Source organism: Trachemys scripta, chromosome 3 (assembly GCF_013100865.1).
Source record: "Trachemys scripta elegans isolate TJP31775 chromosome 3, CAS_Tse_1.0, whole genome shotgun sequence".
Taxonomy (NCBI): domain Eukaryota; kingdom Metazoa; phylum Chordata; order Testudines; family Emydidae; genus Trachemys; species Trachemys scripta.
The window spans coordinates 90949262-90966528 of NC_048300.1; the positions used below are offsets into that span (position 1 = coordinate 90949262).

The 17267-nt window shown below is 38.4% G+C and overlaps 1 protein-coding gene across 5 annotated transcripts in view; it reads left to right on the forward strand.

Annotated features, from left to right (window-relative positions):
* Positions 1 to 14520, forward strand: part of IPCEF1 (interaction protein for cytohesin exchange factors 1) — a 108324-nt gene extending 93804 nt beyond the window's left edge. For all 5 annotated transcript variants that reach the window (XM_034765362.1, XM_034765363.1, XM_034765366.1 and 2 more), the window contains 2 exons: positions 6316 to 6506; positions 10055 to 14520. In XM_034765362.1, the coding sequence (XP_034621253.1) occupies positions 6316 to 6506; positions 10055 to 10219 (356 nt within the window). In that variant the 3' untranslated portion in view covers positions 10220 to 14520. The remainder of the gene's footprint in view (positions 1 to 6315; positions 6507 to 10054) is intronic.
* The last annotated feature ends 2747 nt before the right edge of the window (positions 14521 to 17267 follow it).

Consider the following 17267-nt stretch of genomic DNA (forward strand, 5'->3'; position numbering starts at 1 on the left):
TGTGAGATTTCTTATGCTTCCTGCTTCTGTTTGGAATAAAATACTGAGTTGCTCTTGTGATAGACTGTATCAGTACTCCGTTTCCAGTCATGGATGGAACCAGAAGCACTAAGCTGAAAGATAGAAAATAACTTGTGATTACATCACATTATTTGAACCAGAGTCACCAACTTTCGGATTTCCCCGGAGATGCTCGACTCTCACTCTACCCCTTCCCCCAATGCCCCACCCTCACTCCGCCTCTTCCTGCCCCTGCTCCTCCACCTCCCGCCCCAGCATCTCCTGCCCGCTGCTGAATAGCTGATCAGCAGGGCCCGCTTGTAGGTGCTGAGCACCTACTATTTTTTTTCTGTGAGTACTCCAGCCCCGGAGCACCCATGGAGTCAGCGCCTATGATTTGAACTTCAGAAAAAGTTCAGTTGCAGGTCAAGGTTTGGGTCAGTGCTTACTTTATCACAACCATCCAACCTTAATTTTTTCCCTAATATTTTTATGGAAACAAAACCAACAATTCGTGTCGTCTTGTTTTCTGACATGACAAACCGCTTGTGAAACACTTCAAAGTTGATAAGCACTGTCCAAGTGCTAAGTATTTTTTATTATCACAAATTGTTTATTGGACTTGTTGAAACACCTAATTGACATATTAAAATGAGGTATTTCAAAAGCATGGACCACATCTGAAAAGTGAGTGTCTAGTGGACAACTCCTTTGCCATTTATAGTCATCTGGATCACTTCTCACATTTGCAGTCACATAGTATTGAATATGAAGCATTGAGTAAAACCTTCTAGACCACAAAGCATTGGGCTTTGCTTCTGGGGAAGGGGAGCTCAAAAGGCAGGCTGCTGAAGTCAGAACTACAAGCCAGGCAGGAGTCAAATCTGAAATCTTCTGATGTATAGACAGGCATGTTATCTATTGATAACTACAGGATTTGTTTACAAAAGAGAAATATTAGGCAAGTATTTACTTAGTTATTTTTAACTGTTCTGGTGGCAACTCTTCTCCTTGATTATAGCTCCTGGTTGATGAGCAACTGGAAACAAAGAACATCATGTGACCAGTCCACCAGTGCTCCACATACCATGGTCAACAGAACCCTGTTTTAAACCATTTTCTAAAATTCCATTTAGATTCTACACTGTTGCTACTTTTATTCACCTGAGCGAAACAGCTTCGTATTTTAACATTTTATGTAAAATCTACTGACTCTGGCCTACCTTTTTTGGGAAAAAAATCTTTAATTCTGCAGTTTTGAAAGGCTTTGGAAGTGGAATTCAAAATTCTGGTCTAGGGTGACCAGATAGCAAGTATGAAATATTGGGATGGGGAGGAGTGGGGTAATAGACACCTATATAAGACAAAGCCCTGAATATCAGGACTGTCCCTATAAAATCAAGACATCTGGTCACCCTATTCTGTCTCTCCTTTGAAGTGCTAGTCACTTGGGAGCTACTGTATGGAGTTACTTGGGAGCTGCTGTGTTGAGTTTTTGGCCATAAGGAAATCCTCCCTTCTTGTATCATAAGGTTTAAATTGAGAAAATAGGCAGGTAGGATGAGAACACCAGTTACTGGGCTCAGTGGAATGGTAAATGAGTGACATTTAATAGCCTGTGAGATTTAAGAGGTTAGACTAGATGATCTAATGGTCCTTTCTGGCCTTAACCACTCCGAATTGATGAAGTGATTTAATTAAATGTGAATTTTCATCAACTCATTGTCATATAGGCTCTGAGATAAATAGCTGGTTTTGGCCTTCGACCATGTGAGTGTTTTAGTAGCAAGTTGAGAATCTTTCCAATTGGATTGTTTTGTGGAGGCAATGGAAAGGGGAATTGATCAAAAAGAGTTTGAAAATTGTCTGGTTGGCCTAGGAATTAGTGCTCTGTGTTGCCACATAAAATACCCTGATGATTATTAATTATTTATTATTATTATTATTATTAAGAATAGTAATTTTGCTCTATGAGATGTCAGCACGCAGAAATCAGAAGAGGTGTGTTCATGGATGGCATGTCTCATGCTCCTCAGTGGCCCCTGTAGTGCATTGGTAGTCATCATTGAGTAGCTCCAAAAGAAAGCCTTGTGTAAGAACATAAGAGTGGCCATACTGGGTCAGACCAATGGTCCATCTAGCCCAGTATCCTGTCTTCTGACAGTGGCCAGTGCCAGATGCTTCAGAGGGAATGAACAGAACAAGTAATCATCAAGTGATCCATCCCTTGTTCCTCATTCCCAGTCAGAGGTTTAGGGACACTCAGAGCATGGTGTTGCATCCCAGCCCATCCTGGCTAATAGCCATTGATGGACCTATCCTCCATGAACTTATCTAGTTCTTTTTTGAACCCTACTCCCTAATTAGTGTGTTTTGGGCTGTGGTATGAAGCTAATAAAATAAAATTCCATTTATTTTTTGTCTCCTGAGTTTCTTATACACCTGATAATTGTTACTTTCACTCTGAAATTGAATGTCACATTTATGATCCCAATATGTCATGTTACCAGCAAAGCCAACCCTGCCATGAGCAGAAATCCACTTCTGAACCAAATGCAGCTGCTTCTTCCAAAGTAAACAGTGCGAGCCAACAATTTTCAGGAAATATTACTGCCGTGTATTATGCCTAGCACGTGCATTTTTTTTCTGTTTCCTGTAGCTTGTTAAATATACAGCAGTTGCTTCCCCCTCCCCTCAAATATTGTATCAAAGCCATAAGCTATAATTAGTTCCAGTCAAGGTACAGTCAATCTGTTTATATTTGCAAAGTAATGTAAAAATGCCTGATAACCCACACATGCCTTAAGCACTGGAAACACAAATATGTGTAAAGTATCATAAAGCTAAAGTTTTCTCACTATAGCCAAAGGGTTTTAAAAAGCATTGTGGGGAGGGGGAAAGAAAGCAACATTTTCTAGAACGTGGGAAACATCTTTTATACTACTTCAACATTTTGTGCATGAGCCACTGTCCATTGAAGTCAATGGAAAGATTCCCATTCACTTCAGTGGATACAGGATGAGGCCTTTAGACATTATGATCATGGGTCGGGTGCTATAGGAAAACCTTACAAAGATATTCTTAGGATCAAATCTTGGCTCTTAGCGTACTCTATGATTCTTTGATCTCCCTTAGTGCTGCTCTCTAATGGCAAGTGTCACTTAAGAACCTGTATGACATAGGCTTATAAAAGAAGCATGTGACACAGTGGTCGCTTTCATTTACCTTTTCCTTAAAATATTTACTGTGGAGATCCAAGAAGATGGATCACTATGGGCAGTATTAATTAATCCTTTCCTTGGAGAGGTTAGGGCAGTCATAATGTGAAGGCTCTTTTGTATAAAGGAGAGAGAGTGTGTGTGTTGGGGGGAGTGTGGGGGGGAAGATGGGTGGGACCTGTTCCTTCAGACAAGAAAAGACAGTTTGGTAGGATGAAAGGAAAGGATTAATTTCACTTTTTAATTTACTTCAGTTTATAAAATATTCTGATCAACAAAATTCAGTTGGCACATAGGTGGCCATTAAAAAAAAAAAAAAAAAAGCAGTGAAATAAAATTGAATGTTATACCATTGCCAGCTAAAGGATCCAATATCACTGAAAGAAACAATAAACCCAGGCCTTTTTCCTGAGAGATTATGTGGGCTAGATGAGCCTAAACTGTGTAGCTTGTATTATGAGCTGATGACCAAAAATCTGTGGCCTTGTCAAACCAGCAGCAAAATGAGTCCTACAGTCAAGATTCCCATATTGAAAATGCCTTTTTACAAGGGCTGTCAAGTGCTTAAAAAAATTAATTGTGATTAATCCCGCGATTAAAAAAATTAATCACGATTAATCGCGTGATTAAAAAAATTATTTCAGATTAATCACACTGTTAAACAATAATAGAATACCATTTATATAAATATTTTTGGATGTTTTCCACATTTCAAATGTATTGATTTAAATTATAACACAGAATACAAAGTATATAGTACTCACTTTATATTTATTTTTATTATAAATATTTGCACTGTAAAAATAAAATAAATAGTATATTCCAATTCACTTAATACAAGTACTGTAGTGTAATCTCTTTATAATGAAAGTTGAACTTACAAATGTAGAGTTATGTACAAAAAAATAACTGCATTCAAAAATAAAACAATGTAAAACTTTAGAGCCTACAAGTCCATTTAGTCCTAGTTCTCGTTCAGCCAATCGCTCAGACAAACAAGTTTGTTTACATTTGCAGGAGATAATGCTGCCTGTGTCTTGTTTACAATGTCACCTGAAAGTGAGAACAGGCATTTGCATAGCACTGATGTAGCCGGCGTTGCAAGATATTTACGTGCCAAATGCACTAAAGATTCATATGTCCCTTCATGCTTCAACCATCATTCCAGAGGACATCAGTCCATGTTGATGATGGGTTCTTCTCTATAACTATCCAAAGCAGTGCAGACCAACATATGTTCATTTTCATCATCTGAGTCAGGTTCGGGTTCTGTAGTTTCTGCATTGGAGTGTTGCTCATTTAAGACTTCTGAAAACATGCTCCACACTCCGTCCCTCTCAGATTTTGGAAGGCACTTCAGATTCTTAAATCTTGGGTCAAGTGCTGTAGCTATCTTTAGAAATCTCACATTGGTACCTTCTTTGCGTTTTATCAAAGCTGCAGTGAAAATGTTCTTAAAATGAACAACATGCTGGGTCATCATCCAAGACTGCTATAACATGAAATATATTGCAGAATGCGGATAAAACACAGAGCAGGGGAGATACAATTCTCCCCCAAGGAGTTCAGTCACAGATTTAATTAATGCATTATTTTTTTAATGAACATCATCAGCATGGAAGCATGTCCTCTGGAATGGTAGCCAAAGCATGAAGGGGCATACGAATGTTTAGCATATCTGGCACGTAAATACCTTGCAGTGCCAGCTATGTTCTCACTTTCAGGTGACATTGTAAATAAGAATCAGGCAGCATTATCTCCCGTAAATGTAAACAAACTTGTTTCTCTTAGCGATTGGCTGCACAAGCAGTAGGACTGAGTAGATGTGTAGGCGTTAAAGTTTTACATTGCTTTGTTTTTGAGTGCAGTTATGTAACAAAATTTGTAAATTGCGCTTTCACGATAGAGATTGCATTACAATACTTGTATGAGGTGAATTGAAAAATACTGTTTCTTTTATCATTTTTACAGTGCAAATATTTGTAATAAAAATAATGAAGTGAACACTGTACACTTTGTATTCTGTGTTGCAACTGAAATGAATACATTTAAAAATGTAGAAAAACATCCAAAATATTTAATAAATTTCAATTGGTATTCTATTGTTTAACAGTGTGATTAAAACGGCGATTAATCGTGATTAATTTTTTTAACTGCGATTAATTTTTTGAGTTAATCGCGTGAGTTAACTGTGATTAAGTGACAGCACTACTTTTTACTAACCTTCAGTCATCTAAACCTGGCACATATTAATTATTGCGCCTTCATATTAAATAGTGTCTTTAAAAAAATACCTTTTATCCAGGGCTGCTTTTGTCCTATCTTTCTGCTTAATTCCCAGCTGTTCTCTCCTTCTCCCAAATGTCCCCATCTCGAGGAGATGGTGCTGCACCTAGAAAGCTGTCATACTGAAAGGAATAATTGAAACACTCTTAAACAAGGATTCATTGTGAAAGTTCCATGAGGAATTCTGTGCCACAGTCAGTGTATGAAATTTGGCAACTATATGTAATGTGACCATATGTCCTAGTTGTTCATACATAGTCCCAGCATCTCGGAAACTTCTTTTGTGACTCCTGAAATGCCCTGTTCTTTTATTCCCTCAATCAAATATTTTTGGTTGTGTGTTTAAAAACTACAAAATGTTAGTTCAAGATATGCTGCTGTATCAAACAGAATTTGCTCTGTGTTTTCTAGGAACGGAGAGAGACCAGTGGAACAAGTGTTCAAGGTGATGAACAGTGTTTGGAGTGAAGGGAAAAGCTGAATGAGAGTAGATTCTATCAAAGCTTCTTTTTGCTCAAAGTGAATGTTGTTAACACTTGTTCAGAGTTACATAATAAAGACATTCAGAACACAAAAGAGCCCTTCACTTCAAGAAATAGACTTGTCACTGTTGAGACAGAAGCTGGAAGTATCAATACCAGCACTTACTTTTTTTTTTTGTCATCTGTATATTACTGAAAAATTGCCATCTGTTTTTATTTTGAAAATATAGTCACTTTAACTTTGTTAAAATCCTGTTAATTGAATCCAGCATCACTGTAACTTGCTATCATAGTCACATTCTTATTTATTATTATTCTTTTCTTTATAGAACAGGCAAAATGCTCCGAAGATGAAATGGAGCGACTTTACAAGTCATTAGAACAAGCAAGTTTGTCTCCCATCGGGGACCGTCGACCTTCAACCAAAAAAGAGCTCAGAAAGTCCTTCGCCAAACGGAGCAAAAACCCCTCCATGAATGAGAAACTCCACCAAATCCGAATGCTGAATAGCACATTAAAGGTGAGGTGTTACGAGGGGTAAAGTTCCAGCCTAAAAAGAGGGGAAACAGTTTGAATTAAAAAGAAACAATCCTGAACTTCACCCAGATCTCAAAGTGAATGTTGTTCAGTTAAGTCTTTGAAATAATGTTTCACTTTCTCCTGCCTCTGTGTTTTGTGGCTATATTTGAAAGTGGAAGCAATAGTTCAGGTCTTGCTGTAGTTCCAGCCTGATTGGAGAAGGTGTCAGGAATTTATAAGAGATCATATAGTAGTCAGTTGTAAAATTCACACTTTCAGTGGGTGTTTGGTGCGTGCACTGAATGGGGCAGCCTCAAAGGAGGGAGAGCAGAAAAAGTACACTGATGGTAATGGACAAACAAATGATCCTTAGCCAAGAAAGTTTTCCTTAAGGGATTACTGCAAAATGCACAGGATGTGCTAAAGCTATTTTAAGGGCCTCCTGGAACTAAAATAGTTTTAATAACACAGGCATCCTGCTTTCATGTTGGAATCTTACCATGGGCAGAGGATGAGAGGGTTTCTCAGAACATTCCCTGGAGGGTCTGAGAGATAGATACTTTGTGATGCTCTGATGGATAGGAATCACTTGGAGCCTCATTTGTGTCTCATGGAATTTCTAGTCCTGTTTCTGGATGCTACTGGAAGAGAGAGAGAGAAAAAACTTATTAATATAAAATTAAATTGTAAATAGAGAGATTTGAATGAACATTAAAAAAAATTGCCTTCCCCATCCTCTTGCTTTTTTGTTACTAGAAGTAAGAACCGAGTATCTTACCTCAAATATTTTTAATTAGCTTTAAGTCATGTCTACTCTGGAGAAATTTATAAAGAGATTTCTCACTGGTATTAATGCCAAATCAGCTGTTCTGAGACTCATAATAATCCATTCTTCTATAGCATCTGCTGTCTGAGGATCTCATCATTAATGAAGTAAGCCCCACCACAGATTTGTAAGATAGATAAATAGTATCCACATTTTACAGGTGAGGAAACTGGGAGACAGAAAAACGTTACCTGTTTTTTCCAGTGTAATGTGTATCACCAGTAAAGTAAAGAACAGAACCGCTTAATGCCAAGTGGATTGGTAGTTCACATGTTAGTGTTAAATCTTCAGATTGGGATAATGGTGAGTTGGGGATAAAAGCTGTAGTGCTGTTAGAGTTTTTGTTTATTTCCTAAGGGGATTCACATCCCTCTGGGAAAATAAATGAGTAAATCATGGACCTGGATAGCACTTTTTATAACTTCAGACTTTTTTGTTTTGATCTAACACTAGTTGAGTATGGAAAGATAATTTTCTTGGATACTTTTCTTAATGCAGAAAATATGGGTTCTGCTATATTCAAACCAGGAGATTGGAGTGTTAACAAAATAAATATGGCATTAGAGAATTTCACACGGACACAAATAGAATTCTTTAAGCAATGGTGTTTACATTAGCTAGTGTGAAAGGCACATTCTCATAGTAAGGAAAATGCCAAACTGTGCATCAGTAGAAAAGTATGCTTTTAAAGTAATTTCTTTTTAATATTATATGAAGCAGAACATAATTAACCCTGCATGATCTATTGGAAATGCAGAACTCAGGAAAGTCTTACATCTGATCCATATTTGCTGTGCTTTGACTAAACCTTTATGAGCTTAAAGCGGAGTGATTTATGAACATACCGAAGCTGACTGGGATTCTTAGTTTGGACTTGCTACTCCACATCTCTAGCAATGAATCATTGCTGCTGCCACAGTATATCATTAGCAAAACATACTTCGGATGGCTAGGAAGAGAGGGAAGCTGTGTGCAGAGTGTTTCACATGTTAAATGAATGGGGGAAATTAGTCTTTTCTCCAGAGATATGGAAGAAAGATCCACAAAATAAGAAAATTTCCCTATTGGGGGGGAAAAAAATCCCCTCTTCTACGTTACCAGCACGTCTTTGTTTCTCTGTCCTGTGCCTTGTGCTGTCCTCTTATAAAGGTTGCCAGCTAGAATTAGGGTTGAACCTGAGTAATCTGCCTTTTTAATAAGCTGTCCAGTTGCAGTTGGTTCAAGAAGCACAGATCACAGAGGTCAGGCCTTCCGGGAAAGTTGTTGAGGCTATGGGTCAGGACCACTTTTGTGCATAATTCTTGGGGTCAAGAAAGCTCTGGGCCCACTTACCTGCCTTTACTTCCCCACTTACTCTCTGTCTCATCCTCCTAGCTCTGACCTGGAAACCTTCTCTGTTTTACTTTTGCCTTTCTTCTGTAATGACCCTTGCCTGAGGCTGACTAGAGGTGCTTGACATAGGCCAGTGGAGGGGTCTGCTGCCTCACGTACATAGTTTTTATTATTTTTTTCTACCCAGAATGGGTATTTGCTTATCCCTTCTTATTGTAACACTAGAATTTCATCTCATGGGGCTGTTTAACAGCAGAGGCCTGCTCCGAGCATATGCCAGAGGGAATTGGCCACTTTTGCAGTTAATTTGTCTCAACAGAGGCTTCTGCCCGGAGCTGGCATAGTTAAATGATGATTGGTAGAGAACCATTTCAGTTCAGATCCCTTTGTCCTCCCCCTACAATTACTAAGAACATTTTGTTGACGTCTACGTGTCCATAGTTGAAATCCAGTATCAGCACTTGCAGGAGCCCTGTATGCCTGGGACACACTAAAAGGATAGTAAGATACTGTAGACCTGGAAAAGGAAAATGGAGCTCCGCAATAGAAAACATAAGAACATAAGAGCGGCCATAGTGGGTCAGACCAAAGGTCCATCTAGCCCAGTATCCAGTCTTCTGACAATGGCCAATGCCAGGTGCCCCAGAGGGAATGAACAGAGCAAGTAATCATCAAGTGATCCATCTCCTGTCGCTCATTCCCAGCTTCTGGCAAACAGAGGCTAGGGACACCATCCCTGTCCACCTTGAGCTGTTTATTCTCCATGTACTGATGTCTCTGCTCACATCCTCTGTGAGGGCTGAAGCTGAGATCTCTGGGCCTAAAAATGTGAGCTCTATACACTGAGCTAAAGGAACTGGGTGCATTAACTTAAAAGTAGTAGCAGCCTTGTAAACCTCTCTATGTGGTCTAGCCACTAGAGTGGGACAGATAACTACCCTATGTGAGTATGGATTACATCTAAATTGAATATGTCTAGGACTTAAAGTAGAGTATTTACAATGTGGGAAGGGAGTGTTTTTCAGGAAAGTCAAAAACTATGTCTGAATTGCAGTAATTGCTGCTGCTGTTACCAGTTTTTTTTAAATTTAGCATTTTTGTAAAATGATGTGAAAAGTGATCAGTTCTTCACGTAACTCTTCTCTTGAGCTTTTGTGAAAAATCTGGTACATTTTAAATACCCCGGTATAAACAGAACCGTAACTTCAATTGGAAAAAACTTTTGCCATGGGCTGTGTTTTAAAATTCCCATACTCTAAAAGGGAATCACATGGCCAAAATGAGCAATTTGCCAGCTTTATGTTCATGCAGTTTTTATTAAGGGAAATACAGTGTACAGTTTGTATGAAAATATATATATATATTTATTAACCCTCTTGATTTCCTACTAGTGTAAAGAGCATGACCTGGCCATGATTAACCAATTGCTGGAGGATCCTGAGCTGACAGCAAGGAAGTATAGAGAATGGAAGAATACAAACACAATGTTGATCCAAGAGATCTATCAGCAGCAGGATGCCCTGGCTGTGCCGGGAGGGAATAGCAAGGAGCCATAGATGAATCCACCACCTTTCTTTAATTGAAAACGCTATCTGAGGACAGTGGAACCTGCAGTACATGACAGGATTCCTCCCTGTCCCTCTTTACCTACGGATGCTTTAAGCTACTACAGTTTCAGGTTTTGTTTTTTCCAAGGGCTTATCTCTTCCCTTTTAAAAGGAAAACAACCCATTCGCCAAAGCATTATTTCCTCTCTCCAAACTCATTTCATGCCAATAAAATGGAACCCCAAAATTAAAAAAATATGCCCTCTTTGGGCACATGTCTGAGGCAAACATTATCTGAAGCAGAGAGGAAATGGATTGACATTCAAGAATGGCTGATCTTTCGTCAGAGGTAAACCAAGCACACAAAGACCTGAAAGTCACAGAGGAATGTACATATTGTAGATACTAGACCTTCGGGGTCATTTTATTCATGTAACCTATTGATGGAAGGAACTTTTTTAAAACTATGATAATGCTAACGGGATACAATCCTCTCTCCTACCACTTGTCTCTTCAAGATAACTACAAATAAGAACTTCTATCTCTACTTACACTTGTTTTGACTGCATTAACATTTAAACAGTGACAACTAGGATAATTATTATGCATACATCTGAATTTTAAATAATTTTCAAGGCACCTAGTCAGTGGATACCATAAACATTTCCTAATTGTGTACGGACAAGATCAAGATGCTGTTTTCCTACATCATCTGGAGAGGGTCCCTTAATGTGTGTTGGTGACAAATAAATTTGTTCTGCAATGCGGAAACTCTGTCTCATCAAGTTTCAACTTTTCTTATGGAATATAGGACTCAGTAAAGGACAATTTTCTGCTTACATATTTTTGACAGTAGTGAATACGTAAAGTACAAGTTTATCTTGAATTCATATTCATAATAATAACCTTATATAGCGCTTTTAATCAGTAGAACACAAAATGCTTTACAAAGGAGGTCAGTATATTATCCCCGTTTTACAGATGGGGAAACTGAGGCACAGGACAGCAGTGATTTGCCCGTTGACACTCAGCAGGCAGTGGTGGAGATCAGAGGCAGAGGCAGATCCAAACATATAAAACATAGTTGCTTATATATTTTTTTAATATGTGTCACTTTATGGCTTACGTGAATGTGTGACCATGTACTGTATATATTTTTATTTATATATTTATGTACTGTACATTTCCTACTGTAAAAAAGACCAAATGTTATAGATGAGATTGTTTATCTGTTGATTTCAAGAGAAATGCCTGCTCAGTCTTCATACCCAAATATAATTAATATAAATTTATATATTCATATCATTCCAAAGTTACGGACGCATTGGGAGTTGCATTTGTAAGCTTTATTTTAACTACCTTGCTTCTACTTTTTGATCTCGGGGTGAGATTTGTTTAAAAATTTCACTGTATAGTCTAGGGTAGGAAAATATTTTACTATAAAATTTCATAACCACAGGTGGCATAGTTTTGATTAACATACTAGTTAATCAAAAATTAACACTTACATTGTTTTGCTGCAAAGTGGCATAATTTTCAGCCTTAGGTTTCTCAGCACAGGATGTGTGTTTGAACTCCCAATTGGGACATGTGCAGTATAGTTTGATTTGCACATTTCAGCATATATGACTTTGTAAAGTCACTGAGTTTTAAGAAATAATCCTCCTTATTAAATGGATCCCCATCACAGGAACTAGCATTTAAAGATATACACCCAAATACTCTGGTGTGAAGGAGATGCAATCCAGTTAGCCAGTGTGTAAAAATGTTCTTAAGAGTTTTTGGACTCATCTAGCTTTAAACAGAATACACTATAAATACCAAAAATCAGAGATACGCATATATTGACCTACCTGTATGCGTAGTGTGGGTTACTAGAATTTTGATTATGAAAACGAATATTAACCATCTTCACTGGAACAGATTGGCTCTCCTCCACTTGCTTAGCAGTTAGTTTTAATTGCTTGGAATTATTTCATTACTAAGCAATTAATGTTTTAAGATCTAAACACTTAGCTATATCCCAGAACATCCTGGAGATGTTGGATCATTAGAGATGGGTTGGATGTGGGAATTGAATGCAGGAAGAAGTGAGGCTCTGAGCTTTGATGTACGGGCACTTTTGGCAGCTGGTAAGTCAACTAAAGTTTGATTGAATGGAGCCCTGCCTAGGTGGACTGTATAGGTTCCCGTGAAGCAGGTTTTCCCTTTTGCAGATATTAGCGGGAGGAGAAGAGTGGCCTGAGGGATGGGGAGACACAGGAGGCAAAAGCAGGAGGTGCTTGGGTGCTGTGGCTCAGATGCAGGGTTGGATTTGGGATACCAGCACTGCCTCTGGACTGGAACTAGGGAGTGGGACTGGTTGTTGAATCAGTGTTAGTATTGGACTATGGAGAGCTGTAGCTAGAGAACAAGGACTGGCTGGGGACTGGAACTGGGTGGTAAGAACTAGTATAGGAATCAGAGAAAGAAACTGAAACAATCACTGGGCACATCTGTTAAAAACAAAACCACAAAATCTTTTGACTAAACCTCCTAAACTATGGAAACCACAAGCTAAGTGACATAAATAGATCTGACACCAGCCTTTCCCATTCAGACCATTCTCTTGAATTGCATTAGCAACCTTAACTGTAACATGATGAAGGTTTGTTTTATGTCTGAGTGTGTGTGTATAGATTCTCTTGTTTTAAGCAACAATACTGAAGGTTTATTTTATTTTATTTTATTTTATTTTATTTTTGCCAGTTGCACACTGACATTATGCAGCCAAAGCTGTAAAATACTTCAGGAACTTAAAGAAAATTCTGTTTAGGATAAATCAATAAAATATTGATTTATGAAATGAAGGAATTCCTCATTATGTTTTTAGACTTCAAGCATATTTTTTTCAGTTGTTCCTAGTGAACAACAAAATTCAGATTTTTTAAGTGATATTTATTATCCTGGTAAGACTTCTTTCCTTAAAGCTAATCATATGTTATTTTGTAAACAAAAAATTAGGCTAAACCAATATTTTCACTCACACTTGGAATATCTCCTCTTGTTTCTTAAAAAAAAATCAATTGTCAAGATTTTAGACACTAAGTACATTTTTTAAAAAAAGCCTTAAAATAAACCATATCACTAAAGTTTGAAGGGACAGATCTTCACCTGTAGACATAGAGTGCTTGGTGCAGTGCCCTTTGGACTTCCTGGTTCTGGGGCTGCTCTGTACCAGGCCACAGTCTCAAGATCCTTTCACCTTCATCAGCTGCCAGTGGCCCCAAGGGTCCATACGGCAGCCAGGTTTATGGAAGCTCCAAATAATACACCTTGCCCCTAGCCACACCCTCTATGCTGACAGTGACAGTAAGTGGTGTGGGAGCCATACAGGAGCTCTGCACTACTCAAGGATATATCTATCCAGGAGAGTCTCTTTAGGGGCTTGATCTGCTGAGTTTAGGGCTGCTTTCCACTGGGAAAGTGACACCAAACTGCTGGACCTCACTCTAGGAACTTGGCCAAAGCCTTGGAAAAATATAAAGACAATACAGAAATTTGTTGCACATTTTCTATAGAGAGAGAGAGAGAGAGTATTTGCCTAACTTTTTCAATTCTGTTTTGTCACAGTGTTCGCTCAGTAGTGGAATAAGTTCATTCCACCCCAACCCTCTGATACACGCTTTGGTCATATAATTAGTTATTCATACTGATCCCTCCTAGCCTTAAACTCTACTGATGACATAACATTTTATTGTCAGTACATTTTGTTTAGCTTGACAGCCAAAATTACCTCCCAAAGTGCATGAGATGAACTTGAAATTAAATCAGCTGGATAATACCAACATAGAGTTAGATACAAGGCCCATCCACCACATCAGTCCCATGCAAGCCCTCTAATAAGTTGTGGCTAGGCCTTGTATTGGCCCTCTGCATAGGAGTGGATTTTACCTATAGAGAACCCATGTGTACGTGTTTTCAGGAGTAAAACAAACAATGTAAATGTAAATGATTAGCATACATCTGAGAGTGAGAATTAAATTGTTGACTTTATAGCAGTATAGACTCCAATGAAGAAAGAGACCTTTATCTACTAATTAGCATCTCATGGCTGACTTATCTATGTATATATTTTTTCACCGGTAATATGTTTTTTTTTTTTTTAAACTAGCTGTAATGATTTCACCAGAGAGTGGACTGAAAAGTTGTCATTGCTCCAGGACTGAATGATGACAGCCTTTTGCTACAGACAAATGTCATTTTGTGCGGGGAAGGAATCCGACCATTTTGGGGAAAAGGAAAAATTTTTTGTGTCAGATTGTTGAAGTGCGTATATGTGTGTGTGTGTGTGTGTGTGTGTGTGTGTGTGTGTGTGTGTGGTAATGGAGCTGATTTAAATCTACTCAGAGTTTTGGAATTAATCCTGATTGGAGAAGTTAATGGGCAGCATGCAGGTAAATCATTCAAATGTGGAAGATAAATATAGTTTATTGCATGGGTATCATGTCTACATATATGGGTATGGATGTGTATATAATACTGTATATTTGATATACTAACTTATTTTTTGATTAAATCCATCTCTTGAAATGTAAGGCATCACCACAGGAGGAGTCTTCCTGCACTGTATGGGAAGATTTTTTGTGTGGCTCAAGAGTGACCGATTGCAATGACAATTGATTGTCATTTCTGAGAAAAACTAAACTCTAATAACAGCAAATGGAGTGGTTTTTGTTATCTTGCATCATTTCCAGCAAAACCTCTAGAAGGTGGGAAAATCCAGTTGTCTGATGCCTGGATGTAATTCCCCAAATGAGAACTACATGATTAGATGTGAAAATGAAAAGATGTGGAAATGAAGAGGGATCTCTGCCCATGTATTTGGCATTAGATCAAATAATTACTTATCCCATTTGTGGTATCCTCATGTTCAGAGGTACCAACTTGGGGATTAATCTCCGGCGTCCATCTCAAATTTAAACCTATTGTTGGTGCTAAACAATCAATCAATAAATGAAGGCCAAATTTCAGTCATTTAGGTCTTGGTCTTGCAAGCTGCTGATTTCCCATGTGCTTAACTTTAAACACCTCCACTGCCCACATGCTCAAGTGCTTTTCTGAATCAGGGCCAGAGTGATCAGCAGCAGTAGTGATGAGCTCTCAGACCCTTGCAAATCTGGAGTAACTCCATTGGTTGAAATAGATTTACACTGTGCAAATGAAAGCGCAGTTTGGCCCAGTGATTCATATTCTCTTACTCTGAGTGAATGCGTGCATACTCACGTGTGTATGTCTGTATAATATATAGCAATGCAACAATGCCCTTGGATTGACAAATGCAGTACAATTAGTTGTAACAGGGTCACGCAGCCTGAAATAGTTTTGGAATACTGCCCTGTTAACTGGCTAATAGATTTTTGAACTATTGACTTTTCCGAAACTAGCAGAGGGTGGGTCACATCACTCTTATTTAAAATAGAACAGAGAATTCTCAGCACAGGGTAACTTTAATGTAGCTAATATCACAGGCAAAAAACTCCTGTGTCTGAGAAAGTAAATTTACTGTACCTATAAGTGCAGCAATCAGAACTCATCTCCTGCCTCTTCAGATGGTTTTGAGGCCTCCCAGACATGAAGGAAATGGACAGCATGGAGAATGTGAAGTGGAGACAGAATCAGAATAAAAGGACATATTTTTCATTAAGGGAAAACATTCCAATCTTCTTAGCTGATAAATAACTCTATTGTCTGATGCTGAAATAATTGCAGCAAAAACAGCTCAAAAATCTCAAATCTCTCAGTCAGAATGAGAGGAGGTGATGAATCCTATGTAAACAGACGTACCCGAATGGTGTGTGTAACTGTTAAGCACATCAATACAAGAGAGCACTGAACACCATGTTCTCTGCTCAGTGGTCTTTGCAGTCAATTGTGTTTGTATAAAAGGTTTGGGGCATGAATTTGGAATGGCAGCATTACTCTAAAATGCGAAGTATACAGGGAATTATGCCTCAGGTCCTAAATGGGTGCCATTATATTATCGCACCCAGGTGTGTTGTTTCACATATTATTCAGGAGAACTTAGAAATGTTTTAGAATTAAGTGTGTGTGCGAGAGAGAAAGAGAAAATAAAAAGCTTCATTATTATTCCTTTGTCTGTAAGGCCAATCTCTACATTAGTACAGGAAGTCCAGCTGTTCAGACCTTGGAGTGATTGGAAAAGTAGAACTTAACCATTTTAGTCAGTTCTAAAATCCATTTTTAATGGCTTTTCTGTAAATCAAGGATGTATCTCTATTTCAATGTTCCAGAGCTCATGAGCTATTAGGACTAGACGTGAATGCTGTAATCACCTGAGATGGGAGAGAATCCCAGAGCTCCATTTCTAGCTGTAATGATTTCATCAGAGAGTGGACTGAAGAGCTGTCATTTGTCCAGGACTGAATGGTGACAGCCATGTGCCTCAGACAAATGTCATTTTTTGGGGGTGGGGGGAAAATCCTACCATTTGGGTGGGGGGGGGGGAAGGGGAGAAAGGAAACATGTGGCAGTATGTTGAAGTGTGTGTGTGTGGTAATGGAGCTAATTTAAATCTACTCAGAGTTTTGGAATTAATGCTGATTGGAGAAGTTAATGGGCAGAGTGCAGGTAAATCAATGTGGAAGATAAATGCAGTTTATCGCATGGCTATCATGTCTACATATATGGGGATGGGTGTGTATATAATACGGTATATTTGGTATACCAACTTATTTTTTTGATAAAATCCGTCTCTAAATGTAAGACACTTCCAAGGGAGACTCCTCCTTGCATTGTATGGGAAGATTTTTTGTGTGGCTCAACTGTGATCGATTGCAATGGCAATATGTATCATTTATGAGAAAAGTTAAACTCTAATAACAGGAAATGGAGTGGTTTTCTTCTAGTGGTAGGGCCAAAGTGGTATTTCCTGTTTTATGTGGGACATGTAGAAAGAACATACACTTTAAAATGTCAGTCGTGATTTCCTTGAACTTTCAGCAAGTTCCGCAGTTTACTCTTCTTGCTTTCTTTTTTACATTGGCCCAGCCTTTAA